The sequence below is a fragment of the Oryctolagus cuniculus genome, chromosome 6, assembly GCF_051225735.1.
Source record: "Oryctolagus cuniculus isolate XC-2025 breed Fujian yellow rabbit chromosome 6, ASM5122573v1, whole genome shotgun sequence".
NCBI lineage: Eukaryota > Metazoa > Chordata > Mammalia > Lagomorpha > Leporidae > Oryctolagus > Oryctolagus cuniculus.
The window spans coordinates 126,704,995-126,732,676 of NC_142872.1; the positions used below are offsets into that span (position 1 = coordinate 126,704,995).

The following is a 27,682-nucleotide window of genomic DNA, read 5'->3' on the forward strand; positions in this document are numbered from 1 at the left end:
GGGAGACCTGGAAGAAGCTCCTGGCTCTGGATCAGCACAGTTCCAGCCATTGTGGCCATTTGGGGAGTGAACCAGCGGATGAAGACCTTTCTCTCTGTCTCTACCTCTCTGTAACTCTTTCAAATAATAAATCTTTAAAAAAAAAAAAAGTGAACTCTTCTAGTGGTGTGCAGAAAGATATGGTCCTGGGCTGCAGAGGTGATCGCCTCCATTTGTGATGATCCAAGTGAGTTCACGAGCTACTACAGCATAAACATCAACTACCAAAACACAGAGCTCTCAAGAGGAAGGCTTGAGGGGCCAGTGCTGTGGCACTGTAGGTTAAAGCCCTGGTCTGCAGTGCTGGCATCCCATATGGGCACCAGTTTGAGTCCCGGCTGCTCCACTTCCAATGCAGCTCTGCTATGGCCTGGCAAAGCAGTAGAAGATGGCCCAAGTCCTTGGGCCCCTGCACCTGTGTGGAAGACCTGGAAGAAGCTCCTGGCTCCAGCTCTAGGTGTTGTAGGTTGTAGTCATCTGGGGAACAAACCAGCGGATGGAAGACCTCTCTCTGCCTCTGCCTCTCAAGTTAATAAAATTAAAAAAAAAAAAGGTGGCTTACAACGAACCTGCTTTGCTATCCAAAGTAACAGTATCTGTCTTCCCAATATTGTAGTTGTTGTTTCTGTCTTATATCACTTAAGAGTTTCAACTAATGAGCTAGCTAAAAACTCCCAGTCATCAACTGGCCTGATTTCAAAACTTAATGGTTGTCAGTTTTGTACATGAACGGTTAGTATCACTGGTTCAATTCATATGGAAATCTAAACCCATAAAATACACTATAGGAATTGTCTTCTGTGCCCTTTTTACACAAAACTAAAATCTTTATATCTTGCATTTTTTTTTTCATGGAAAAGACTGCCAGCTACTTCCAGCTTAGTACCGTTAAGCTATTCCATGAGAAAATAAAAAAAGAATCACACACTGTTTAAGGAATTTTTATTAAAGCAAGAATTTTATAATCCAAATTACGTTTCCTCGCTCAGTTATCAATTCTGTTCCTTAAAACAGAGCTGACATTCTGAGCTATTCCACAGTAAAGAATTACAAAATTAAAGAAAGGAATGCTTTAAATTTTTGTACTTTGCTGAAAATTCTTTTTTCCAGGGTCTATAAAACATTAATTTGTTTTTATATTTTACTATTTTTTTGTGGTTTTTTTGTTGTTTTTAAATCAATAAGTAATCTAGGACTAGCATTATGCTTGCTAGACCTGGCATTTGCTCGGTACATAAGGTTCAAAGTTTCCTTTCCTTTTTTTTATTTATTTTATATTTTGCAATGTTTTTTTTCCATAATATTTAAGTTTTTCGATGTTTAGATATTTTTCTTCGGTGAAGCACGAGTTTCTTTTCGTGGTCCCTGATCAATCTGTAAATGTAAAAAAAAATTTTTGAATAAATAAAACCTACAGCAGCACTAGCAGTTAAAAAACCAAAGCTATTTAGGGAAACAGCAACCAAGTACTGAAGCCAACATCCACTACCGAAAGGTCTGAACTACAAAAGCCAGCCCCTTACAGAGCAGCTAAGACAAGGCTGTGACAAACAATTCCAGTCGATCCAAGAGCAAGATTTCCTTTCACTTCTCTGTATCTATATTTCTACTTCTCTGAGAATTAACAATACATTTCAATTGCCTATAAAAATACATTTTTCCTAAGTATGTTTCAAAATACACTCCACTAACTTTTAAGAAAATATGAATGAAACAAATTAAAACATAAGGCAGTGGGGAAAACACTCACTCTAAACAGCGGGAACGCCGGTGGCACTGTTCACTGCTTTCTGGGCAGCCTCTTTAGCTTGGTGGGCTTGTAGTACAGCTACAGCTTCATCCACCTACGGAGGAAACACACGGGCAGAGGACAGGCCTAAGAAAACACTGCAGAGCGGTCAGCCTTTCCCTCATCAGTGCGGAACCCCCCGTTCTGAAGTCAGCTCACTGTGGAACCCCCTTGTGCTTCTTGACAAAAAAAAAAAAAAAAAAAAAAGGGACAAGGCTGACTAGCACTCAATTTTTCCTCCTAACAGCAAAGCAGGGACGAACACAGATGCTGACGGGACCTGAATGCATGTTCTGCCACTCACTAGCTCTGCGAGCACTGGGCAGCCTATTCAGCCATGCTATGATTCAGTTTCCCTATCTACATTAAATGGGGGATAATGAGCAGCCCAGGGTATGTATTTACAATTAATATTTACAAAGCTCTTAGCACCGTGCATGGCTTACACAAAGCACTATGTAAACACTCTGTAGAGTTAAGTTCCCATAAAAAGCTGTGAAATGCATAATAAAAGAAGCAACTAGACAAATGATAAATTTAAATTACTTTAGAACGGAGAGACTCTGGAGACTCAAGCATATGAAGAAGTTCTGAATTATCGATCTCCAACAACATGCCAGTGATTTTGCCAGCAAGAGTAGGGTGCATGGCTTGAATAAGAGGAAACAGCCGTTCACCTAGGAATACAAACATTCAAAAGCTACAATTAAGAATTTAATGGCACTTAGGTTTAAGCCAATTCAAATCCCACTGCCCCATTATTTTTAACTGTAAAGGATGTCAAAGTGATCCTTGTCCTTCCAGTCTCTAACTGAGAAGGTGGGACAAACACACTTACCCAACATTTGCTTTTGCTCTTGAGGGGGGGCAGATGCCAACATGGAAGCAGTCAAAGGCTCCTGACCTTGTACATGAACAGCAGGCTAGATATAATACAGAAATAGTCTTAAGCTTTAAGTACAGAGTCAATAGCAAAATCAAACACAGTCATCAGTGGACAATCACCAGAGTGACTGATAAGAAATACAGACTAAGAAACCTAATTAATATCAAATGCTCAAATCTAATATCAAATATGCTCAACAGCATTTGATAGTTATCACTTTCTTACCCAGGGTATCCCTTGTAGTCCCATCTCTATGATGGGTCTTGGTTCCAGGGTTAGAACAAAATGAGTTCAATCCCAATCTCACAGTCCAACATAAACTCTTGGGGCAGACATTGTGGCAAAACAGGTTAAGCCTCCGTGGTGCCAGAATCCCATATGGGATGGAGCAGCCAGCTCCCTGCTAATAGCCTGGGAAAGTAGTGGAAGATGGCCCAAGTGCTTGGGCCCCTGCACCCACATGGGAGACTCGGAAGCTCTTGGCTTTGGATCAACCCAGCTCTGGCTGCTGCAGCCATTGGGGACTGAACGAATGGATGGAAGACCTCTATCTCTCCCTCTCTCTGTTATTCTGCCTCTCAAATAAATTGAAAACAAAAAAACCCAAAACTTTCTTTCATTTCTTCCTTACAACTATCTCAAACAAAAATCTCAAACACGTGCAAGTAACTCAGGATGGACACTGCTGGCTGCTTGTCTAATTCCTTTAGTCTAATTCCTCTAGTCTTGTTTAATTCCTTTAGTTCCTTTCTAGATCCTATCAGCAACTAGCAAGATGCTCCCGATAACCTGACCTCTCTCTCCCAGCACGGCTGCCTTCACGACCGAGGCCTGTCACCTTAATCCACACACCTGCTGCATGGTCACCTGCGGCTGTGCATTTAGATGCTGCTGAGGATTGCGAACGCCTGCCGCGTACTTGTACTGGGGAACCGTGCGCACAGCAGGAGTGGCTGCAGCAGCAGCAGCTGCAGGACGTGGGCCCATTGTCTGTGTCGATGTGTTAGCTACAGGAGAACAACATTTTTGTTATTTTTATCCTGCTACCTCAAATTAGAGATGAACTGGTACAGGAAGGGCTAAGACTCACCAACACGCTGTGTGGACATGACCCGTGGAACCTGTGAAGAAGCTGGTCTCATAGTGCTAAATGGTGGTCTAGGAGCGGCTGGGCGGATAGCACCGGGCATATTTTGGAATGCTACATTTAGAGACAGAACAGACGTTAACTGAGACAACTCACCAAGCCAATGTTCAGGCTGTATTTTTTGAGCTGTACTAACATTAAAGGCTAAGTTTCACAGCTGCTGTTTTCAGACTAGAAGGCAAGTACTTAGTTAAACCTCAAACAATGTATCCTCAAATCCCAGGTGTTCCTACAAGGTGGCCCTGTTCTCTAAGGGGCAAGGCTTAACTGCCAGAACCTCAACACTCATAGGTGACGAGACACAATTAATCTTTTAATGCTACTGAATAACCCACTAGGAAACTAAGAACTGGATCTATTTCCCAAATTTTCATAATAGGAAAAACCAAAACCAGCAGACATTCCTGTTTAACTATGACAGGAATGGTGAGGCATTTTTGGGCACCTTTAATAAATGCTAGAATCCCCAAAGTCAACATCCATTAAAAAATAAATTCTGAAAAGCAATAGCTAATGTATCACCAAAATATAACTAATTTGCCTGTTTAGTTTTAATCCAATCCATAACCTTAATGGAAAAAAAAAAAAACCCAAAGGCTTACGATGAGGTCTGGCACCCTGAGCAGTCCAGCGAGGACTTGGTCTGAGTTGAGCAATTTGGCTAGGAGGATAGTATGCAGCACGGTTCTGAGTCTGCAGAAAGGAAGGCAAACGTGTATCAGGCTTCCAGAAAAAGGCAAACAATGCGACAAGTTACAATCTCTCCCAGTATTTACCCAACTGAGTCACAATCCTCCCCTCCTAGTGTCATCTGTGCCTTTCCTATTCTGGGGGCACCACCCCGAGAAATGACTCTCCTGAAACTCCGGTTCCTCCTAAAACCTACCTGTGGGATAGCTGCCATGAAGTAACCTGAAGGAGGTGCTGGCTGGTAAGGGTTGATCACGGGGTTGGGCACAGCTCGCACACTCGCCATTCTCTGCATGTACTGGTTAGTGAGGTGAGCCTGGCGCTCCTCCTTGCGCTGAGCTAAAGCTACATACAAGGGCTTGGTGGCCACAATTCTACCGTTCATTTCTGTAACTGCTTTAGTGGCTTCTTCTGGGGAGGAGAAACATACAAAACCAAACCCTTTGCTTCGACCACCCTCCATCATAACCTAGTAAGAGAGGAGAAAAATATAAAGTTAATGCAATGGCAGAATCAGTATTACCACTTATGGTGAACACCAGTTGCTGAATCGAATACCTAAACCCAGCTAATGCTGTGATCATCTTGTATTCACCCCTGGAGTTCAAAATTGCCCCTTAACATTCCAATATTAAGGACAAGCCACACATTATTATCGTAGCCAAGCAAGAAAGCCAAAGGAAAGAATGAGGTAGAGGAAACAGTCAACTTTGCAAGATAGCTAATTTGGCATTAGATTTAAATTTTAAATATCTAAATACATTCAAGATCTACTAAACTGACATTCACTGCAAAAATCTGAAATTTTATTCTGGCAAGTCAAACTAGACCTCCTCTAGAATAAATTCTTGCTAACTTTCTCACCTGAGTGCTATAATCCACGTAGGACTTAATGTAATGAGAGTTCTCCCTTAAAAAACATGCGTGCGTCATCCATTCAAAATAAAACAGATGCACAATGGTCCATTTAAACAACTTCTAAGGAATACAGACACTCAGGAATGAATTCCCTAACACTGCAAGTACTCTCAGAAAATGCTCCAACACAGCACTTGCATTTTTAACTGTATTCTACTTCACTTAAAACATTCCTCACCATCACAGAAGCTCCCTTGGTCTATGGGTTGCCAGGGAGAGTTCAGTAGAAAAGACGACAGACGAGGTCAGTCCAGATTAGTGGCTATGATTGTTCCTTTACTGCTTTCCCCTACCCCAGCAAAATTATGTGTACACAGAAGGCCTTTTGGCCAACGGACACAGGACACAGACATCTAGAGCACAAGCTCCCAAGTCAGGAGTTCAGAATTTGGACTAGTTTCTGATTTGACTGTAGGAAGGAAACACAATCTCTATCTTTACTATCGTTAGGGGACGAGGGGTGGGACCTGACTGCCTAGAATGAATTATATACTCAGACTGCAGTAACAATTATCATCCCCTAATAAATGCAGTAAAATAACTAGTTTAACAGACTCTAGAAATACACTTATCACCTGAGGATCAGTAACTATGGTCACCAAGTGCAGTCTTCAAAAAATAACGTACTTTCATCTTATTTGAAAGCAAATGGGGCAGGTGAGGGGAGAGAGAAAAATTGATTCACTTCCCAAATGCCCTCAACAGCTGGTTCAGGCTGAAGCCAGGAGCTCAGAACTCAATCTGGGTTCCCACATGATGGCAAGTACCTAAGTACTCGAGCCATCATCTGCATTAGCAGGAAGCTGGATCAAAGTTCAGTGGCAGACTCGAACCCCCGCAATGCAATACAGGACGCTGGCATCCCAAGCAGTAATTTAAACTGCCAGGTGCCCCCTGCAGCCTTCTCTATGCAGAAAACAAACCATCATCCTGCAAGACCCACTTCAAATGCTAGCTTCAGTTTTTAAAATAATGAAGCAAAACATTTCTAGGAAAATGAAAGATCTGATATTGATCTCACCCCTCCCTGTGCTGCATTCAGATCCCTCCACGTGCAAGAGATGTTCCCCCCTAAATGCTCCAAAGTGCGTTATCATGTCATTTTACCTTAGCACTAGTGATTGTACCAAATGGAGAAAACTCTTTTCGGAGCCGCTCATCATCAATACCATCGTCCAGATTTTTCACATAAAGGTTAACACCCTAATAAAAAGAAAGGAAAACTGTAGAAGAAGTATAAGGGAAACCACAGTTGCACCTACACATACTTATTTTATCCCATGTTTCTTCTCCTTCCCCCTCTCAAACCCTCCAGTTACCTTGCAGTAACTGAAATGCATGTAAAATAGGTTTCCTCATCCCTGTCTTATTTTGCTTGTTCAATTAAAACTGAACCTGGTATCTGGTGATCCTATCTTGCTTCATCTGCTCAAATTTGCGCTTAAGTTCCGTCTGGCGTTCCACTTTTTTCTGAGCTCGACCAACGTAAATTTGTTTTCCATTGAGCTCCTTTCCATTCATCTCATCCACAGCCTTGCAGAAATCACACACAAAAAAATCTTAATTAGTAACTTGTAATGTAGAAATTTACTTCGTTAACAGTAACAGAAACTTGTTCACGTTAAACTCATAAAAACTCATCCCCAATGTAGGATCCCAATTTACGTTCTTAAAAACCCAATGCTTTAAGTGTAAAACACTAAAAACAATGCAAGAACATATAAAACAGCCATTGGTATGCACAGAAATTTCAATACCACAGCAACTCAGCTATATACCCCCTCCTCACCGCAGATCACACTACATTGAATTAGTGCCCTTAAGTCTTACTTTCTGTGCATCTTCATGCCTCTCAAAGCTTACAAATCCAAATCCTTTGGATTTTCCACTTTCATCAGTCATTACTTTCACACTTAAGGCAGGTCCTGAAAAAAAAAGTTTTTTAATAATTCAAAGATGTTCCACACAATATTTAGTTGACAACTTTCAACATACAAAAAGCAAAGCCATGGCAGGAGAGAAAGGGAATTAAAAAAAAATACCTAAGACTTTAAAATTGATCTCTGTGCGTCCCATAGGCACTTTCTCTTCTAAGGCCCTTTATTTCCATTAAGAAAGCAATTTCTATTCTCTAAAAGTCTTCCTTCAATTAAAGAATGTGTTTTTTTGTAAAGATTTATTTAAAAGTCAGATTTACACAGAGAAGAGGGAGAGCGAGAGAGATGTTCTATCTGCTGGTTCACTCCCCAGATGGCTGCAACAGCCGGAGCTGTGCTGATCTGAAGCCAGGAGCCAGGGGGTTCTTCCAGGTCTCACATGCGGGTACAGGGGCCCAGGGAGTTTGGCCATCTTCTACTGCTTTCCCAGGCCACAGCAGAGAGCTGGATCGGAAGTGCAGCAGCCAGGACTTGAACCAGTACCCATATGGGATGCTGGCACTGCAGGCAGTGGCTTTACCTGCTATGCCACAGCACCGGCCCCTTTTAAGACAGGATGTTTTACTCTTAGCCTAACAGTTTTTCTTGGCCAATAATCTGATTTTTTTTGATAATGGAAGTATTAATTCCTTAAGCGCTCACCCACCTGACCTTTAACAGGGGAGTGGAGGGCATACATGGCTGGCCCTCTGTTCAGACACAGCTCAGTCAGTCACCTGAAAGAGGTGATGCTTCCTAAGATAGGTTCCCCCTTCCCTTTCTGAGAGAAAAGGGAAACTCAAAACGTAAGAGGCACGCATACACAAAAATCTCAGGCCATGTGGAGGAAATTAAGACTATTAATAATTTAATCAGAGAATTTAGAAGATGTATGAGAACAGAGAGACTTTCTTATGTACTCTTGGCCTATTTTTAATCTTCTAATCTCTACCTTGCAAGACAAAGTGAAGAAAATATCTGACATATTTACATACTCGGTGGTCAACTCACATAGCATTACTCATCCGGGTTAAGTAAGTATCAACCTTAGAAAGAGCCTCTCACTGAAGAAAGACTAAGAAGGAAGATGAAACACACAAAAGGCAGGGCCCAAATGAATCTGGAGTAAGATGTAAAACAAGTCACTCATTTTCTGCCTTAAATTATTTATCTTTGTGCAAAATATTTTTTGTTCAAAGGAGTAGATGTTCAATGCAGGCTGGCAAAAAATTTCCTTATTCTTTACTGTTAGTTCTCTCTCACACACACACACGCCATCTCTATTAACAAAAGGTTAAGGGTGGCTTAAGCAAACCACTGATTCACTCTACCACTCCTCAAAGTAAGGCTGGTTTACAGCTGATTAATTTCAAGTTTAATGACATCATGTATAAATCCAAGACAACAGTATTTTAAGATCCCACTGATTGAGAAGGCCGGTCTAAGGAGGTTATCACTGCAAAAAGCGGGTTTTGGCTTCACCTTTGAAAACCGTCCTTTTAAACAGCTCAAACGTGATGCTACTGAGACTGGCTCACTTTCCCCCCTGGAACTACAGACCGCATACCACCGTAAGCTGGCTGTGGCAAATGCATGACTTGGAGGAGGTAGATTGAAATATGTGCAAATCCAGCATCTTAAAAGCAAAACCTTTTATAATCTGTTCTAATTACTCACTCACACCGTACTGTGCTAATCCAACACGATTAACCTTTAATCTAAACTGGATAAAACTCTATTTTTATGTTACATTGTAGTCTGTCCAACAGCCAGTAGCTTATTTCAAGTAACTGCAAGTACTTTTAAGTTCCATGAAAGGTATCTCAGTTTTTTCTGACATATTGGTCAAAACTAAACATTGAGCAATTATTCAGAACTTTGAGAGCAAACACCTATTAGTTTATCTGAAAGGCAGAGGAAATACAGAAAGGAAGAGACAGAATATAAAAATTTAATTCAGACACATTACCAAACTTGCCAAAGAGATCCTTAAGGCGCTCGTCATCCATGTCTTCCCCAAAATTCTTGATGTAAACATTGGTGAACTCTTTTGCCCTAGCTCCGAGCTCTGCTTCTCGTTCTTTACGAGACTTAAATCGTCCAACAAACCTATTAAAATATGTAAGGACTACAACATCAGGTTCTATTTTATAATAAAGTTGATCGATTTAAACAGACTGTTGATATTCTAATTGTTATTAAGAATTTGCAGACTCTGTAACAAAACGTTTACTATGAAACAGAAACAGGGTCTTCACTGAACACAGGAACTATTTAAAAAGAACAAGCCGCTGAAGTGCAATCACAGTAATGCAACATTTCTCTCAGTAAGCACTTTCTCCTCTGGAAGCACATCCGGGTCAAAGTGCAACTCCGCCTGAGACAGCAGCATGAAACGTGCCAGGGAAGGGACCTTCCTGAAGTTGCTCTGCAGGGGGGCTCCAGCCCTCAGTGCCATTTCCCAAGATAAGAACTTACAACTGGTGACATGAGGGTGCTTACCCAGTTGACAGGAAAGTGACCCTGGTGTAAAAATTTCTGAAAACCACATATTAAGGGTCTACAAAGTTTATGGAAAATATATTTTATGAAAAAAAAAAAAAACCAACAAACTGATTTCAAGATTTTTCTGCAGTGAAATAAACATCTTTTAATTCCATATTCCACAAAACTCAAGAAGTACCTTCAGAAAACAGCTTGGTGTTAAGTGCAGCATTATCAACAGAATGATATAAAAACCTTTAACTTTTTCCCCCATACATTCAGTAATGGATGCATGTATAGTCTTATTTCTTTATCCCCATGAAAATATGGCATGCATTTTCCACGTTATTAGTCTTATATGCTTCATATTTGTCCTTGTGATTCAAAGGAACACAAATGTTTTAGGAATATTTATATATACAATCTATTTTCCAAAAGGCTTCAATCACTTCATTTTTCTGGATCTCACCAGTGTGAAGCACTTTTAATTATTTTTCGGAAACACAGCTGGCAAGCATTTCACCTGTTGAGTACAGGTTTGAGTATTCCTTACCCAAAGTGCCAAGAACCAGAAATATTGTTTCAGAGATCCAAGGTTTTTGCATTCTGAGATACTTGCAGAGAGGACCCCTAATTAAAAAATCTGAAATATACTAAAACCCGCCACTTCCGACTCGGCACTCCGCCTGGACTAATGGCAGTGAGTATTCTCACTTCAGGAGGGGAACCATTTCTAGAAGTTGGCCTTTGTAAGCAATACAAGACACTGGATTTTAGAGACGTCCACGACAAAGGCTTTCCCCGGTTATGGAACCGATACAGATCACAGCCCTCCCGAGACTTGTGGGACCCACACCTTGAAGAGTGACGTGGGTCACACAGCAACAGGCTCCTAGAGATCATTTATGGCCTTATAGTGTGACCTTACAGCTGAATTTCCCCAGACGGCTAAGAGAAACGCACTGGCACAGAGGCTAAAAACACTTGCCACGTCAAGTCAGTCAACTCGTCTTTCCTACTACCACGTAAAAACTAATACTTTAGCTTCAGTTCCCGACTGTGACATGGACCAACCTAATCATAGCTCAGGAAGTATTCATGTTAAGTGTGAACGAATTCTTGGTTTTCAAATGCACTTATTTTGAAAAAAGTTTTATGTCCCCATTAACTTATCTTGTTTCTTTTGGTTCTGAATGCTGACCAGTTGCATTAAATTCAACGTTATCTGTATGTTGTGCTGAGGAAAAAGATAATTATGAAACCTCTTACCAAGATGCGGTTTATTTCCACTCTACTTCTACCTATTAAAAGCACAGTATTTTTTAAAGAGTGGATTTAGAATAGAAACAGGATCTACAAAAATGACTCTTTATACTTACACTTTGCGATCATTTAGAAGCATCCCATTCATTTTTTCAATAGCTCTTTCAGCAGCCTCCTGCGTCTCAAAATGTACAAATCCATAGCCCTTGGAACCATTTTCATCACAAACCACCTAGGGAAAAAGTATACACCCCCTTTTCATTACTTGCTATCAATATTTTTCCAGTGTTCAGAGATCATCTGTCAGCCATTTAACTTAAGTATTTAGGAAGTAAAGACACCCGTCATTAACAGACTGCAATGACTATTTTAAGGACTAAACTAAAAGTCGGTAAACACTCTGAATGTGTTTACTTGTCTCATGTTTGCTTACCTTACAAGAAAGGATGTTACCAAAAGCAGAAAATGTATCATACAGTGCTTTATTATCAATGGATTTGTCCAAATTTTTAATGAATATGTTGCCTACTCCACTTTTGCGAAGGGATGGATCACGCTGAGACCACATGATGCGTACTGGCTTTCCCTTGATCACATCAAAATTCATGGTGTCCAAAGCACGCTCCGCTGCAGAGAGGACACGAGCAGAGGTTACTCCACACTCAGCGGCCACTGGGGGCCACACCAGCTGTGGCACTGGGGTGGTGGCTGGGCGCGCGCTCCCACAGCTGGACTCGTCCCCTGACCATGCAGAGTGTCGCGCACCGTGTATTGCCAAAAGACAAATACCAGAAACCCCAAGTTTCCCACAGACTCAGAGGCGGCACGTTGCTAATTAACGTGTTTCTGAGACAATCTCTCCCCTTAATTGCCATTTGTATCTAGTAAACCTAAAACCCAGGTTCCTCATCCGCAGCCTGTTTAATGAGCAATATAAAAGACATTAGGCTACTGCACATTATTGACAGGCTCAAAGCAGTTTCCAGACTTGAGCATTTCACATTTTTCCTATCTGCCAGGATCGGTCACTTCATTGCTTATCATTGCCAGTATCATACAAAAACTATTCAACAGTCTTAAAAAATAAAACCTCCTAAATTATGGGGGACCTTTCAGTGACTCATGGCACAACTTCCTATTCCCATGGAAAAAACAAGGCAAAGCCAAAGGAAGGTTTGAAAATGCCTTCACAAACGGATGCGAAGTTGGACATGCTTAGCTGTGTCATTACAGAATTTCTGACTATCAGCTCTGAAATACTTACAACTCACTTTTAATGCTTTCTTGACGCACAATTAATTTTACCTCAATTTTATCATTTTAGTTTTCTTCACAATTGATGATCAATTTACTCTAGTTACATCTGGAAAGTGCCAGAAAATTTCAAATACCTATCTTACAGTTAAAATCAGTTTCTAAAGGACTAAGTTATGTGTACCTATACCGTTAAAGAAACATTTTTTAAAGTTGAGATCCTAAATGGAAAATTCTATCCTCAAGTACAAAAAGTAAGTCCTAAGTAGGGAGAAACGGTCAGATTGAAATCCTGAAACACACAAATTCCACTCCAAAGTAAATGTAAAGTTATCGACAGGACAAATTTTCCAGGCACTTCTTTGTATAAATGAACGCTCCAGTTTCTAGAATATACTGATACACAGCTGTCAGCTCATTATCAGTTGACCACACCCACTCAGCTCCCCTAGTGGTTTTTTTTTTTTTTAGCTGACTTTGCTGAGCCTCTTTTCATTAACTGAATACTGGTCACTTGCAGAAGCTATTCTACAAGTCCATCAATGCAGAGGGGAAAACACACACACACACACACTCCAAAATCTATTTGGAAAAGATGGTAAACCAAAAAATAGAAGACAGAAAAATGCGACCTTCTCTTGAGCAGTCACCGCACTATTACTAGTCAACTTGGAGGGACTGATCACACAGTATACCGTAACCACGGTAACCGAAGTCCAACTTTTCAAGTCCCAAAAAATTCAAACAATTGTTCTTGGGGATTTAAAAACATTGACCGTAGAGCTACCGCCACGTCCAAGCTGCCATTTTCTGTCTCTAGCACACATTCACGGCTTCTGCAGAGTTCCGCTCTCTGATCTCCTCCAGGTACACGCGTGCCCAGAGTGAGGGCTGTCAGGAAGTGACATTCGCAACTCTGGCTGGAGAGCCAAAGGGCAGGGAGCCTGCACTGCAGCTTCCCAGCGTCGGGCTCTGTCACCTCCTGCTCGCCCCAATCACAACTACCCACTTCACCAGGGGAGCACTGGCCGCTGACCCCGTCCCGCCGGGGACCTTAATGAAATCAAGGCGCAAAGTCCACCCTCGAAGACCCTTTCCGCTAGAATAAAAAGGAATTCTTCCCATCTTCCAACACTTGACACGGCTCCAAGCAGCTCAGAAGGGGAAAGAAAATCGGGCCATATCACGAGGAGCTGGTTCTGCAAGTCCACCGGGCCAGACACGGAAGCCCATCAAGCCTCAGATTTTTTTTTTCCCTGATTTCCAAATTTTGGTTTTGAACACAAATATAAAAAGACCAGGCTGGCGGCATTTCCCGCCCGCCCATCACCTCGATTAGTCTGCGCTCAATACTCACTTCTCCCCCAAGACTCCTAGACAGTCTGAGCCACTGCTAGAAATAAAAGACAAACTCCGACCACCTCAGGGGTCGAGGCCGGGCCCCCTAACAAGTACCACCAACATCGCGGAGCAGTCTTGAGGTAGGGGGGGTCGAGTCGGCCGCGAGGGGCCCAGACCGCCGGGGAGGGGTCTGCAGCGCGGCCCCCTCCCACCACGCTGCCGCACCCCGGGGAAAGCCTCCCGGGCCATGTGCGTCTCCGCGGCCGCCAGCCACGCAGCAGTGAACGGCACACCCGCGGGGCTCAGGACCCCCGCCACTCCTCCCCACGTTCAACTTCATCCTAAGGCCCGGTGGCTCCCCCAGGCGACTGGGCCGGGAGCAGGCACAGGCCTCGGCCTGCGGGGTTACAGGGTTCAACACGTGGTGTTTTTCGAGCACCAAACTGCACTTCCTCCCCGGGCCGGGGACGCCGGGCAGGAGCGAGCGCCTCCCACCCACGCCCCGAGAACTCGGCGGCGAACGCTGCTGCGGCTGGGCGGCGGGAGCGCCGGGCAGGGACCGGACATCTCAGCCGCCCTCCCCGGCGCGTCATCACCCCCAAAGTTTCAGAGCCGCCGAGGCCGAGAAAATGGTCGCAAAGGAGGAAGTGGCCCGGCACGCGGGGGGCGTGGGGCGGCCGGCCGCGCGGGTCCCCGGGCGGGCGGGCCAGGGGTGTCGCCCCGCCGGGCCCCCGCAGGGTGGGTGACAAGCCCTCCCACCCCCGCCCCGGCCTAGCCCGCCCGCCGCCGCCGCCGCCGCCGCCGCCGCCCGGGCCTCATGGCCGCCCGCCCGCCCGCCCGCCCGCCGGGCCCGGCGCTCACCGTCCGCCGGCTGCTGGAAGTTCACATACGCGTAGCCCAAGGAACGGCGGGTGATCATGTCCCTGCAGACCCGGATGGAGAGGATGGGCCCGGCCGGGCTGAACTTCTCGTAGAGCATCGCCTCGGTCACGTCGGGGTGCAGGTCCCCCACGTAGAGCGAGGCCATGGGGTAGCTGGGGGCGCTGGGGTTCATCTCGGCACGGCTGCCCGCAGGGCCACAGGCCGCGACCTTTCCGTGAGAGGAGGAGGGCGAGTGCTGGGGCCGGGGGGCCGGCGCCGGGGGGATGGGAGCGGGGGCAAGCGCAGAGGGACAAAATTCAACCGGAATCGACAACTACTCAACGGCCGCAGAACCGGGTCGATCCGCTGCCGCTGGCTGCGGGCTGCCGGTTGGGAGCGAGGGTGGCGGTGTCGGGTCCGGGCAGCGGGGAAGGCCTCGGTCTCTCGGTTCCTTCTGGGAGCTGCTGCGGGCGGGCGGGCGGGTCGGTCTCGGCTGCTTCACCGGGTTATTTTATAAAAGAGGAAGAAAAAAAAAATAAAAGTCTCCGGCGGGGGAGACGCGGATTTTTTGTAAATTTTTTTTTGGGTTTTTAAAGGTTTTTTTAGATTTTTTTTGGATTTTTTTAATAATAAATGTGTGTTCCGAGCCCGGAGCACACACTCCGCACTCTCAGCACTAACCGCCGGGGAGAAGGGGAAGCACCGCCTCCTGCACCCTCTACTTATACCCCCCGCCGCACCCGCCCCGCCCCGCGCGTCTGACGCCAGAGCCCTACGCGAGCGTCAGCGCCGGAGGAGGCGGAGTCAAGGCGGCGAGGGGGAGGAGGGAAGAGAGAGCAGGAGGAGGAAAGAGCGGAGAGGATGGGAGAGAGGTGGCGGCCGCGGGTGTGGGGGTGGGGCTGGGCGGAGGGGCGGGGCCTCTGCGCACGCGCCGCTGCCGGGGGCGGGGCCTCGCGGCGTAGGGCCCGCGGGAGGGGGGGAAGGGAGGGCCGGCCGGCGGGCGCTGCTCGGCGGAGTCGGCTGGGGCGGCCCCTCGTGGCGCACAGCCCTCCCCCACCTCCACCCGCAGGAGCGTTAACCCGTCACCGCCGCGGTGGGCGGTGCGCGGCGCTTCCGGGTTCCTCAGCGCTAACCACCCCGCACGTGCGCGGCCTCCGGGGGCCTTTTTCCCGCCGCGCCGGCCCCCGCTCCGCGCTCCCTATGCTCCGAGGGGACGCCGGGTACGGGTAGGCCGGCGAGGGCCCCTCCAGGCCCAGTGTCCGAAACGTGCACGGGAGGAGCCGGTGGTGGCAGCTTCCCCCTTTTCTCCTACCCGGACCGCACTACGACTCCCAGCGGGCAGCGCCGCCACGCGCGTCGGCCGCGGAAGCGGTGCCTGCCGGGAGCTGCAGTCCTCAACGGCCGCGGCGCTCGCCCTGCCCAACTGGCCGCGGGTGCTGGCCACCGCTCGGGGACCCCAACCGTCCGGGGCGAGGGGCCCGCGTCGCCGCCCCGGGGCTGCGGGGGGAGGGGGAGGGGCGGCGTGCTGGGGTCCGAGCCTCGCTCTCCCTCCTCCGTGTCGCCGGGGTCGCTGTGGCTGGGGGGGATCTGACCACGCGTTGCCTTGAGGTGCTAGGTTGGGATCACTGATTCGTGCTGTTTGTGTATTTGCTTAGCTGGTCGCACACCGGAGAAAAACGAGTTTCTCCTGAGAGTGGGAGTTGGTTACAGCCGTTTCGTGTATGGCACCGCAGCCCTGCAACCAGACAAAATTAGGAATGGCCTACAACGCCCCAATTATAAATGTTTAAAGTAATTTCCTACGTTAGTTGTGAGCTTTAATTAAACACTAAATTCACTTGGTAGCCTTAAAAATGCCAGCTCATAGGAGTGACAGGTCAATATACAGAATCTGCCGTCAGGTGGTAATGAGCATTTAAGCATTTCCACAACTGTTCTATGGTGTGTTCCTGACAGTAATCTTGGGTGGGAGGTGGAGAAGTAATAACTTTATTTTACTGGTAAGGGAACAGCCTCAGGTTGAATGATTGCCCAATTCGTTCTTTAATTCAATAAGTGTTGATACATGCCAACTGTGTTGCCAGGTGTGCCCTGTGTATATCTGCATGCCAGTATTGTATAGCTGATCGCATTTAATTTCAGAATTTAAACCAAAAGAATCACTCACGATGCTGTTTCCCCAGTCTCGGTAGGAGGAAGGTAATATTTTATGAAAAGCGTGTTGCCTTGTGTGCTTTTATTAAAAGAGCAAAACTTAGGACTCTGCTTTGGGAAGATACTTGTATTACCAAATGACAAATCTAAGAGGGTACTTTGAAAAGTTCTGTGGAAAAACAGAAATAAAGAGTAAATTTAGGGGCTGATGCTGTGGCGTAGCAAGTAAAGCTGCTGCCTGCAGTGCTGGCATCCCATGTGGGCGCTGGTTCAAGTTCTGGCTGCTCCACTTTCAACCCAGCTCTCTGCTATGGCCTGGGAAAGCAGTAGAGGATGGCCCAAGTGCTTGGGCCCCTGCACCCAAGTGAGAGACCCGGAAGAAGCTCCTGGCTCCTGGCTTTGGCCTGGCCCAAGCCTGGACAATGTGGCCATTGGGGGAGTGAACCAGTGGATGGAGTACCTCTATCTCTGCCTCTCTGTAACTCTGCTTTTCAAATAAAGTAAATAAAATCTTTGAAAAATGTATTTTGGTGCAAAAAAGTTTAAACCCATGTATTTTTTTACATTAGAGGTATTTTCCATGAACTTTTTGAAGGCCTCATATTAAAACTTTTTTAAAATCAACCCACTATTACCTGTGTTCACTGAATTCCTACAAAATGGTAAGTACTGTGTGGGTAAGGAGAATAGATGACACAAAAACCAATTCCTGTTCTCAAGCGGCTTATGATGAGCTCCCTGGTACGTAATAAATACAAGCATTGAAATCAGTGCTGAGCCGGCGCTGTGGCATAGCAGGTAAAGCCACTGCCTGCAGCCCCGGCATCCCATATGGGTTCCAGTTTGAGTCCCAGCTGCTCCACTTCCGATCCACCTGTGTGCTATCGCTTGGGAAAGCAGTAGAAGATGGCCCAAGTCCTTGGTCCCCTGTACCCATGTGGGAGACCCGGAAGAAGCTCCTGGTACCTGTCTTCGGATCTGGCCAGCCGTTTGCAGCTAGTTAGGGAATGAACCAACGGATGGAAGACTCACACACACACACACACACACACACACACCTCTGTAACACTGCCTTTCCAAATATTTATTTTATTTATTTGAAAGAGTTACAGCGAGAGGTAGAGACAGAGAGAGGTCTTCCATCTGCTGGTTCACTCCCCAGATGGCTGCAACGGCCAGAACTGTGCTGATCCGAAGCCAGGAGCCAGGATCTTCTTCCAGGTCTCCCACGTGGGTTCAGGGGCCCAAGGACTTGGACCATCTTCTACTGATTCCCAGGTCATGGCAGAGAGCTGGATCGGAAGAGGAGCAGCCGAGACTAGAACCAGCACCCATATGGGATGCCGGCACCTCAGGCCAGGGCTTTAACCTGCTGTGACAAAGCGCTGGCCCCCAATAAATTAAAAAAAAAAAAAAAAAGTGCAACATGGACCAGCATTATTGCGTTGTGAGTTAAGTTGTTGCCTGGGACGTGGCATCCCATTTGACTAATGGATCAAGTCTCAGCTGCTCCACCTCCAATCCAGCTCCCTGCTAATGCGCCTAGGAAAGCTGCGGAAGTTGGCCCAAGTGCTTGGGCCCCTGCAACCCATATGGGAGATCTGGCTAGAGTTCTTGGCTCCTGGTTTTGGCCTGGCCCATACCCTGGATATTATGGTCATTTGGGGAGTGAACCAGTAGATGGAAGATCGATCTCTTTGTATCTTCCCTTTCTTTGTAAGGGCGCCTTTCAAGTAAAATAAATCTTAAAAAAAAAAATCAAATTCTGGCATTTTATTGGGCTGCAGCAATTTTCTGTTTCTTTTTGGCTGTCAGCTCCGATTTTTTTCTTGAATTCTATTGTTGCAGTTTAAAAGAAGACATAACTTCATTTTGGCTTTTTTATTAAATTACTAAACAATATGAAAAACCAAGTCAGCATAATGGAGGAGGTGTTCTCAGTATAAAAGAGTGGAAGAGGGGCTGGCGCTGTGGCTCACTTGGCTAATCCTCTGCCTGCGGCGCCAGAATCCCATATGGGCTCCGGGTTCTAGTCCTGGTTGCTCCTCTTCCAGTCCAGCTCTCTGCTGTGGCCCTGGAGGGCTGTGGAGGATGGCCCAAGTGCTTGGGCACCTGCACCCACATGGGAGACCAGGAAGAAGCACCTGGCTCCTGGCTTCGGATTGGTGTAGCTCCAGCCATAGCGGCCATTTTGGGGGTGAACCAACAGAAGGAAGGCCTTTCTCTGTCTTTCCCTCTCACTGTCTGTAACTCTACCTGTCAAAAAAAAAAAAAGAAGAAGAAGAAGATCACCTCCTGTAACTTAGAAATTAGTTTCCTGTAACTGAGAAATTAGTTTACACCAATAGTTAAAATTACCAAATTAAAAATAGTGTAACTATTTACACCAATAGTTAAAATTACCAAAACTCAGTTACTAAGAAGGCCTACCCAAGACCTTTTCATATACTTGTTGTGGAGGAAACAGAGGGTACAGTTTCTGATGGCCTCAGTAATGTGTGATGATAAACAACGAAAGTGAAGATTTGTCATGGAGCAAATTTGGCAAGCACTGTCTCGGCTGAGTACGCCAGCGATTATAGGGGGTCTTACCCTCAGTTTTCACCCGAGCCTGGATTAAATAACTCTCTAAAGCCCTCTTTGTTATAAAACCATTTCAAACCAAGAACCTTCCAATTGGTTAGTCCAGTTAATAGTTAAGCCTCCAGGACATGGGACATGGAAGCCCTGAATTGTAGACGCAAGTGTTCTAAACTAGAAAGGTATATCACGTGTTTGTAGGCACATTAGTTCTTAGATTGATTTGTTGGAAAGGGAGTCGGCCATCAGGACTTCTGTGTGATTTAGTCCGTGTCATTGTTATCTTTTAGGGAGGTGCATTCCATGCAAGGGAAACTAGAAGCCAGGTCTGCCTCGGAGCTCCTAGCATCAGGAGGAGGATCAGAGCCCATCCCATGAGAACAAAAGTGAAATCTGGAAGGAAGAACCTGTTCCTTGTGTCCATCAATTATCTCTTTTTCTCTTTATCTCCCATCAGCTCTTTTCTCTGATTAGAAACCTGCCCTGCTGATCAAAAACACAACTTCCCCTGATGACATCCTCCTCTCATTCACTTTCTTTTCTCAGCCACGCTTTGTGTCTTATCTCCCTGTACTTCCTCAGCCTGCGGGCAGTGGGACTGCCTTCACCTCCTGACTTCCCTGCCCGCGGCTGCCCTTGACCTGCTGCTACTTGACAGTCCAACAGACTTTCTCCAGATCCATTCTACCTGACAGCTGTGGAGTTTGACCGTTTTCCTCCCTCTCTCTTTCTCTTTTGAAAACCTATTCGTCTGGCGTTTGGCTCCCTTCTGCCCCGCTCTCAGAATGCTCTTCTCCAGTAACCTTTCCCTGACCACCCAGTCTGGCTGGGTAGCTTTGCTTAGAGCTTCACCCTGACCAGCCCTCTGCCACTGCATTTACCACATTATATTAAAATGTTCTGTCAGCTGTCTCCCAGGATAAATTGTAAGCTCCAGAAGAAGGCATATTTACCTGCAGCCCTACCACCTAGCCTGAAGCCAGGCACATTGTAGGGGTGTGTGTGTGTTTAACCTAACATCAGGGAGGAAGTCAGCCAGGCTTGGCCGTGAACTTGGCTTGTGGACTGACCACATAGGATGGGGGTTAACAGGGAGTCTCAACCTGAAGTTCACGTGGGCACCCAGGCTGGTCACCTCCAGAGCACGTGGCCTGCTGCAGTGTATAACTTCCAAACTCCATCAGCTGTTGGAAGCTGTGGTCCCTAACATGCTGGTCGGGCTGTCAGGTCTGGTGCTGAGCTTGGAGATAGTGGACTTTCGGGACCCAAAGTCAGGCAAGTGGGCACATACCAGGAGTGCTGGATAAAAGGAGTTTCCGGACATCTGAGACTGGAGGTTGCTGTTCCAACATCCGTCAGGGACCCTCACACAGCCTCCCTCTTTAACTTAATACCATTGCTTCTGCAGAGGTAATTATGGCTACAGATGAAAGGCAGGAGATAAAATATTTGCCAATTCCCTTTGCCTTTTTAACTCACTATGTTCATTTTTCTCTTCCATCATTTCTTTTTGGCTGAAAAAAAAAGTGCTGCCTATGTTTGTCTGGCTTGCCTGTGTTTATCTAATTTTAGATTGCAAGCTGTGGGGTAGAATCCTGTCTTTATATGTGCAGCATCTCACTGTGGGGGCCTAAGAATGTCTAATGACATCAACATCTTTCAATTAACCTGTTTTATTTAAATGACTGTATTGTAAAGTTCTCCAGGGAATTTGTGCACTTGAATTTCACTGAACACGTATAAATAATTTCCAGTCTCTATCCAGTGTATATTCAGAACGTAGCCATAATAGTTTAGAGTATCCTGTATGATGCAAGATGAAGCCAAGGTTGACTGGCATCTTAAGGTCCTTAGATAATACTGAGATACATGTGTGAGAGGGATGATGAGTGGATAGAGCAGCCTCCTCCCATCTGAAAGAGGATACCTTCCCTAAGTCCTCGACTTAGAAAAATCTAATATAATGTCATGATAAGACCCAAACCAAGTAATGCTTCAAAGATTATTGGCGTCTCCCTACACCAGCTTGCTGGGGTGAGGAGAAAGACAGTGAACGGTCATGTCCATGATCAGAAGGACTTCCTGTAATGAGTCTCAGTCAGATTTTACACTTTCTTCCATGTGCATTACGTGTTTTCCTCATACCTATCCAGAACAAAGGGTTTGTAGAAGAGTTTGAAGTTGGGTCCTGGCCCAGGAGTGTGTGTCAGATGTTATAACCTGTCACTGGCTCTGAGAAAAAGGCTGCCAAGTGAGAAGACCTGAATCTTGAAACAGAAACCCAGGTAGGGTCATAAACAGACTAATAAAGAAAGAAACAATATTGAAAGGAAACTGAAAGGAAATCTCAGAGTACTAAGGATTCTTACCAAGTGCTCTTTTGATGCCACACAGTCATCTGTGTTAAACCAGTGACCTTGTTATAATGCGTGTTTACTACAACCAAGATACTGCCTCCTACCTAATAGAATTATTGTGAGACTTAAGTAAGATAATACATTCACACACTACATAATGACATTTAAGTCGAGGCTGGACTACATATACAACCATGGTCCCATAAGATTCTAATGAAGCTGAAAAATTCCTATTGCTTAGTGATGTCATAGCCCCTGTAATGTCATAGTGCAATGCACTATTCATCTGTCTTGTGGGTGACGCTGGTGCGAATTACTGTACTGCCAATCATATAGCAAAAATATAGTAATTCAGTTATGTACAGTACATAATACCTGGTAATGCTAATAAATATCTGTTATTGATCTGTATTTACTATACCATGCTCAATCATTTTCTGAAGAATTTTTGTTCATTTGACAAACAGAGACAGAGAGCACCTGTCCACTGGTTTGCTTCCCAAATGTTTGCAATGTCCCCTAGGGGCCAAAGATAGGAGCTGGGAACTCAGTACAGGTCCCCCACATGGGTGGCAGGGGTCCAATTTCTTGAGTCATCTCACTGTGGCCTCCAAGGGTCTGTGTTGGTAGGAAGCTGGAGTCAGCAGCGGGAGGGGAGAACTGAGCCCAGGCACTCTGATGTGTAACATGGGCATCTTAACAGGTGGGCTAAATGCTCGCTGCCTATGCTTGTTTTAGAGTGTACTCTTAAAAAAAAGGTGACTGTGAAACAGGATGCTATGTTATGCTGGAAGCAGCTGCATTCAGCTCTTGTTCATAGACCTCCTAACTGCTCCAAGAAGCTATCTTGAGTGATTGACCTCTACTGTGGGTTTGTTGCAGGCCCATCGCAGGATGTGAGCACAGTGACACAATGGCCGACAACACAATTTTTTCAGAACACGTCCTTGTTGTTAAAAGACACACAGGGGCTGGTGCTGCGGTGTAGTGGGTTAAGCTGCTGCCTGTGATGCTGGCATCCCATATGGGCTCAGGTACAAGTCCCCCGGCTGCTCCACTTCTGAACTAGCTCCCTGCTAATGCACCTGGGAAAGCAGAAGATGGCCCATGTGCTTAGGCCCATGCCTCCCATGAGGGAGACCTGGATGAAGCTCCTGGCTCCTGGCTTTGGCCTGGCCCAGCCTTGGCCATTAAAACCACCTGGGGAATGAACCAGAGGATGGAAGATTCTCTCTCTCTCTAACTCTGACTTCCAAATAAGTAAAAAAAAATTTTAAGATTCTTTATTTGAAAGAGTTACAGAGAGAGAGAGGGAGAATATTAGTAGCTAATATTGAAAATGGGTAAAGTTGTATTGAAACCTTATATAACCTTACCAGGCAGTAAACTACAGTAGCACTAATGAGGAAACTGAGTCATAATAAGTGGAGCTACTTTGATTCAAACACAGGCAGTACAAGCTGCTAACTGGGGCACCTGCATCCCATATCCGAGTGCCTGATTCAAGTCCTGGCTGCTGCGCTTTGGATCCAGCTTCCTGCCAATGTGCCTCCTGGGAGCAGCAGGTTATATCAAGTGTTTGGGCCCCTGCCACCTGTGTGGGAGATCCAGATAGAGTTCCAGGCTCCTGGCCCACCTCTGGCTGTGGCGGGCATTTGGGGAGTTAACCAGCAGGTGGAAGATCTCTCTCTATGTGTCTTTCTCTGTCTCTCTGCTTTTCAAATAAATTGAAAACAAATAAATCAAATTCTAAAATAATACTTAAAAAAGAATGAAGTCTCTGGTCAGGGAGTTCAGGGAGGATCAGCACTTGAGATATGAGAGGAAGGAGTATTGTAAAGTAGCAGAAATGTGCTGGAGGTGGGAATACACAGCTTGTGCTAAGGGGAGGATGGATCTCATGCATGAAACATGGCAGACGGCAGAAGGCAAAGGCAAGTGGGACAGGGGGACAAGGACAGAACAAATAGACGAGGCCTTGAGCATGGGAGAAATGGACTGGGGCTCGAATGAAAAGGGGGCACAGGATGTAATCTTTTGGTCTCATGGTTTTTTCCATAAAGAATTCCTGGCCGTGGCGGACTGGACTGGAAAGAGGAGAGACAAAGGAAGTCCAATTAAGATATTCTTAGAATGGCTCACTTTGGTCTTCCTGGAAGCAAAGTCAAAGAAAAACAAGTTCATGCTGTCTAGTGAAAAGATGCACACCAGTTTTATTCAGTAAGACTAACTTTCTTCATGTAGTACATCAAGAAAGAACTTATTGTATAGTTCTTTACATAAAGGACATTGGATGATAAAATTCATTCATTCATTCAATATAAATTAAATATGTTTCTAGGCCCACATTGTGTGATATTTATAACACTACAAAAAATATTAAGGGACCAGCCTGGTGATGCAGTGGGTTAAGATGCCACCTATGACAATGGCATCCCATATTGGAGTGCTGTTTTGAGTCCTGGCTGCTCTGCTTCTGATCCAGCTCCTTGCTAATGCACCTAGGAGACAGCAGAGGATGGCCCCTGTACTTGAGTCCCTGCCGCCCACATGGGAGACCTGGACGCAATTCCTGGCTCCTGACTTTGGCTTAGCTCAGCCCTGGTCATTGAGGGCATTTGGGAAGCAAAGCAGCAGATGGGAAAATCTATCTCTGTCTCTTCCTCTTTCTGTTATTTTGCCTTTCAAATGAATAATATAAAAATAAATCTTTTAAAATATAAAATGTTGAGAACAGCCAAGTCTCTGCTCTCATTGAGCTTACTTTCTAAAGAAGTGGGCAGTTGTCTTAAATAGTGATTTTGTTTTTCAACACAGCAACAATGTCCTGTGGGTTTTTTCCTTTGTTCCAACTCAGCAATGACTAATCATAATCCAGTAAAGGCGCTTCTGTCGAGAACTGAATTTGACGCAGAGGTCACGAAATCAATAGAAGCTCATGGTTGTGTAGCCTTTGGGCAGCACACCTCAGCTCTCCGTGTTGTCACCTGGGCTTTTCTCAAGAGCTAGACTGAAGTCCAGGTCCTACCAAAGCCTCTGGTTGGTGACTAAAGGACAGCCCTCCTGGGCTGGTGATTAGGAAAAGGTGTATGTATTTACATTCATGTGCTTTACTCATTCCACAGACATTCACTGGATGATACATTTAGTGCCTTCAAACATCGCAGGTAGAGACATGGACAAGAGCATCTCTACCTTGAAGAAGGTACAACAGCGTCAACACCTGACAACTCACCTGTCTTATTTTTAAGTCTTAGTACATAGATTGCAGACTTCCCTAGAAAACTTGACTCTTTGAACTTCCTTAGAGATTTATAAATAATTTCCAAGCTGCTGCTCTCTAGGATATATATATATATATATATATATATTTATACAAAAAGCGTGTATCTCATTATGTAAGATAAATCAGAGTTCAGTGGTTTCATGAAGTCTTTAAGTCTAACCTCAGGAGGCCTATCTGATGCAAGTAATGAGGGAACAGCTAATTCCAACTGAAAGGTTATACTTTCTGAAGTCCTATAATAGTAAAATATGGTATGAAAGGTGCCAGGATTGCCAGCCATTATGACACAACGCAATAAATGGTGTGGCAGTAGGATGAGCACAGGCTGCTGTGGGGACACAAACAGGTGTGTTGTGCACAAGCTGGAGTTGGGGACATAGAGGCGTGACCAGGCTGAGTTTTTCTAATTTGATAGTAACCACCCCATAACGGGCCTTCTTGCTCAAAGTGGCAGCTCAGGAGAGCAAAGTGAGGCCCAGAGGAGGTCAGCATCCAGCTGGACCCCAGCCCCAGGCCCACCGGGAATGCATGAGGCAACAGTGGCACTCGCTCTGGGTCAGGCTCTGCTGGAGCACGGAGGCAGCTCAGGGAGTCCCACGTGATCTACCCACCAGATGTAATGGCAAAATCAGTTCTGGTTCACTATTACTATTAGGGAGTCCTGATTCGTTTTTTTGTTTGTTTGTTTTGTTTTGTTTTGTTTTGTTTTCTTTTAGGAAACCAAGCAGGTATGCACAAATTCCTTCCAGAAATCATTCCACTGGCTCATTCATAGGCTGAACAAGAAAATACATTTATGTCAAATGATGGCTAACCTCCTGCATCCTCATATGTATATATGGAGTGCTTATGGTGACAAAATCATGTGTGTTCAGTGTGTGTCTTAGAAATCTATGGTTATAAAGTCTAAATTTTAAATTTTAAATCTGTTGTTGATTGGCTAAAATTACTTCAGGTAGGGCTGGCGTTGTGGTGCAGCAGGCGAAGTCACCACTTTGAATGCCCTCATCTCATTTCAGAATGCCTAGTTCAAGTCCTGACTACTCCTCGCCCGATGCAGCTTCCTGATACTGTGCCTGGGAGGCAGCAGGCGATCGCTGATGTACCTGGGTCGCTGGCACCCACACGGGGAGTCTTCAGTGGAGTTCCTGGCTCTTGGCTTCTGCCTGGCCCAGCGCTGGCCTCTGTGGGCATTTAGGGAGTGAATTAGAGGATGAAAGTCCCCTCTCTGTCTCTCTGCCTTTCAAATAAAAATTAAAATAAATAACTGCAAATTTTAAAAATTGCTATAACAGGTTACCCAGTGACACCATTTCATTTTCACTAATAATTTCTGAACGCCATTCATTTCCTTTTATGTAAAAATCTATTTTAAAAATATAATATGCAGGTAGCCTATCTGCCTTTTAACTATTGATAAGATAATTTGCATATTTAAAATAATCCTAGTTTGTCATGAGAAAAAAGTGAGAAGCTGAAAGTCACTGCAGGGGCCAGCGCTGTTGCGTAGCGGGTAAAGTCACTGCCTGCAGTGCCGGCATCCTGTAGGGGTGCCGGTTTGAGACCCGGCTGCTCCACTTCTGATCCAGATCTCTGCTATGGCCTGGGAAAACAGTAAAAGATGGCCCAAGTCCTTGGGCCCCTGCACCTACGTGGGAGACCAGAAGAAGCTCCTGGCTCCTGGCTCCTGGCTTCGGATCAGTGCAGCTCTGGCTGTTGAGGCCATCTGGGGAGTGAACCAGTGGATGGAAGACCTCTTTCTCTCTCTGCCTTTCTCTCTCTCTCTTTGTAACTCTGACTTTCAAATAAATAAATCTTAAAAAAAAAATCAGTGCCATCCAAGAACTCAGAGGTGACAGTTGTTTGCCTGCCTGTCATGTCCACATGTGAACCAAGACAAGAGGACTAGACCATACCTTTGTAAATATTAGACAAGCACACAGGACGAAGAGCTATCATGAATGGCAAAATAATTGATCTGACCATCCTTAGTGAGGTGCATTAGAAGAGAAAAGCAAAGAAAAATTTGAATGTTATTCAACGGTTTTACTGTTAAGATTAATATTTGCATTACTATCTCATACTTTCCTGCATTGGCAGATAAAAGCAATTTTGCTAACTTTGTCAAGAATACAACATTTTTATTTGGAGTGGTAACTGAATGTTTCATTGATTATAAAGAAAGGAAAATACAGTTATCTGGAAAAATAAAAAGTGGAAGCAAGCTTGTGGTTATGTGAGAACTAAGTTGGAAATATTAATAGAAACCAATACAATTTAACAAAATATATATTTTCTTGGTTTGTTCATTGAAATGTCCAAAGAACAATATTATTGTTTTTTTTTTTTTATTCTTTTTGACAGGCAGAGTGGACAGTGAGAGAGAGAGAGAGAAAGGTCTTCCTTTGCCGTTGGTTCACCCTCCAATGGCCGCCACGCCGGCGTGCTGCAGCCGGCGCACCGCATTGATCCGATGGCAGGAGCCAGGTGCTTCTCCTGGTCTCCCATGGGGTGCAGGGCCCAAGTACTTGGGCCATCCTCCACTGCACTCCCTGGCCACAGCAGAGAGCTGGCCTGGAAGAGGGGCAACCGGGACAGAATCCAGCACCCCGACCGGGACTAGAACCCAGTGTGCCGGCGCCGCAAGGCAGAGGATTAGCCTAGTGAGCCGCGGCACCGGCAAGAACAATATTATTGCTCCATTGTAAATGTGATCG

The 27,682-nt window shown here is 45.4% G+C and overlaps 1 protein-coding gene and 1 long non-coding RNA gene across 3 annotated transcripts; one reads left to right on the top strand and one right to left on the bottom strand.

Annotated features, from left to right (window-relative positions):
* Positions 1-964: 964 nt before the first annotated feature.
* On the bottom strand, positions 965-15,285 carry PABPC1 (poly(A) binding protein cytoplasmic 1). Its single transcript, XM_008255797.4, has 15 exons — positions 14,589-15,285; positions 11,566-11,759; positions 11,249-11,364; positions 9,355-9,494; positions 7,300-7,394; positions 6,865-7,002; positions 6,577-6,672; positions 4,748-5,020; positions 4,464-4,554; positions 3,805-3,915; positions 3,567-3,721; positions 2,667-2,751; positions 2,375-2,505; positions 1,790-1,883; positions 965-1,413 (listed from the first exon to the last, which is right to left on the bottom strand). Exons 1-14 carry the CDS (start codon positions 14,779-14,781, stop codon positions 1,791-1,793), a joined length of 1,911 nt encoding a protein of 636 aa, XP_008254019.1. The 5' UTR covers positions 14,782-15,285; the 3' UTR covers positions 965-1,413; position 1,790.
* A 393-nt stretch (positions 15,286-15,678) lies between these two features.
* Positions 15,679-26,250, top strand: LOC138849952 (uncharacterized). 2 transcript variants are annotated; one of them, XR_016236541.1, is made up of 3 exons: positions 15,698-15,808; positions 23,743-23,899; positions 25,985-26,250. It is a non-coding gene; the product is annotated as an uncharacterized LOC138849952 (long non-coding RNA). The 2 variants fall into 2 exon arrangements; XR_011389269.2 differs by lacking the exons at positions 23,743-23,899; positions 25,985-26,250 and adding an exon at positions 16,244-16,379 and having other exon boundaries at positions 15,679-15,808.
* Positions 26,251-27,682: the final 1,432 nt, after the last annotated feature.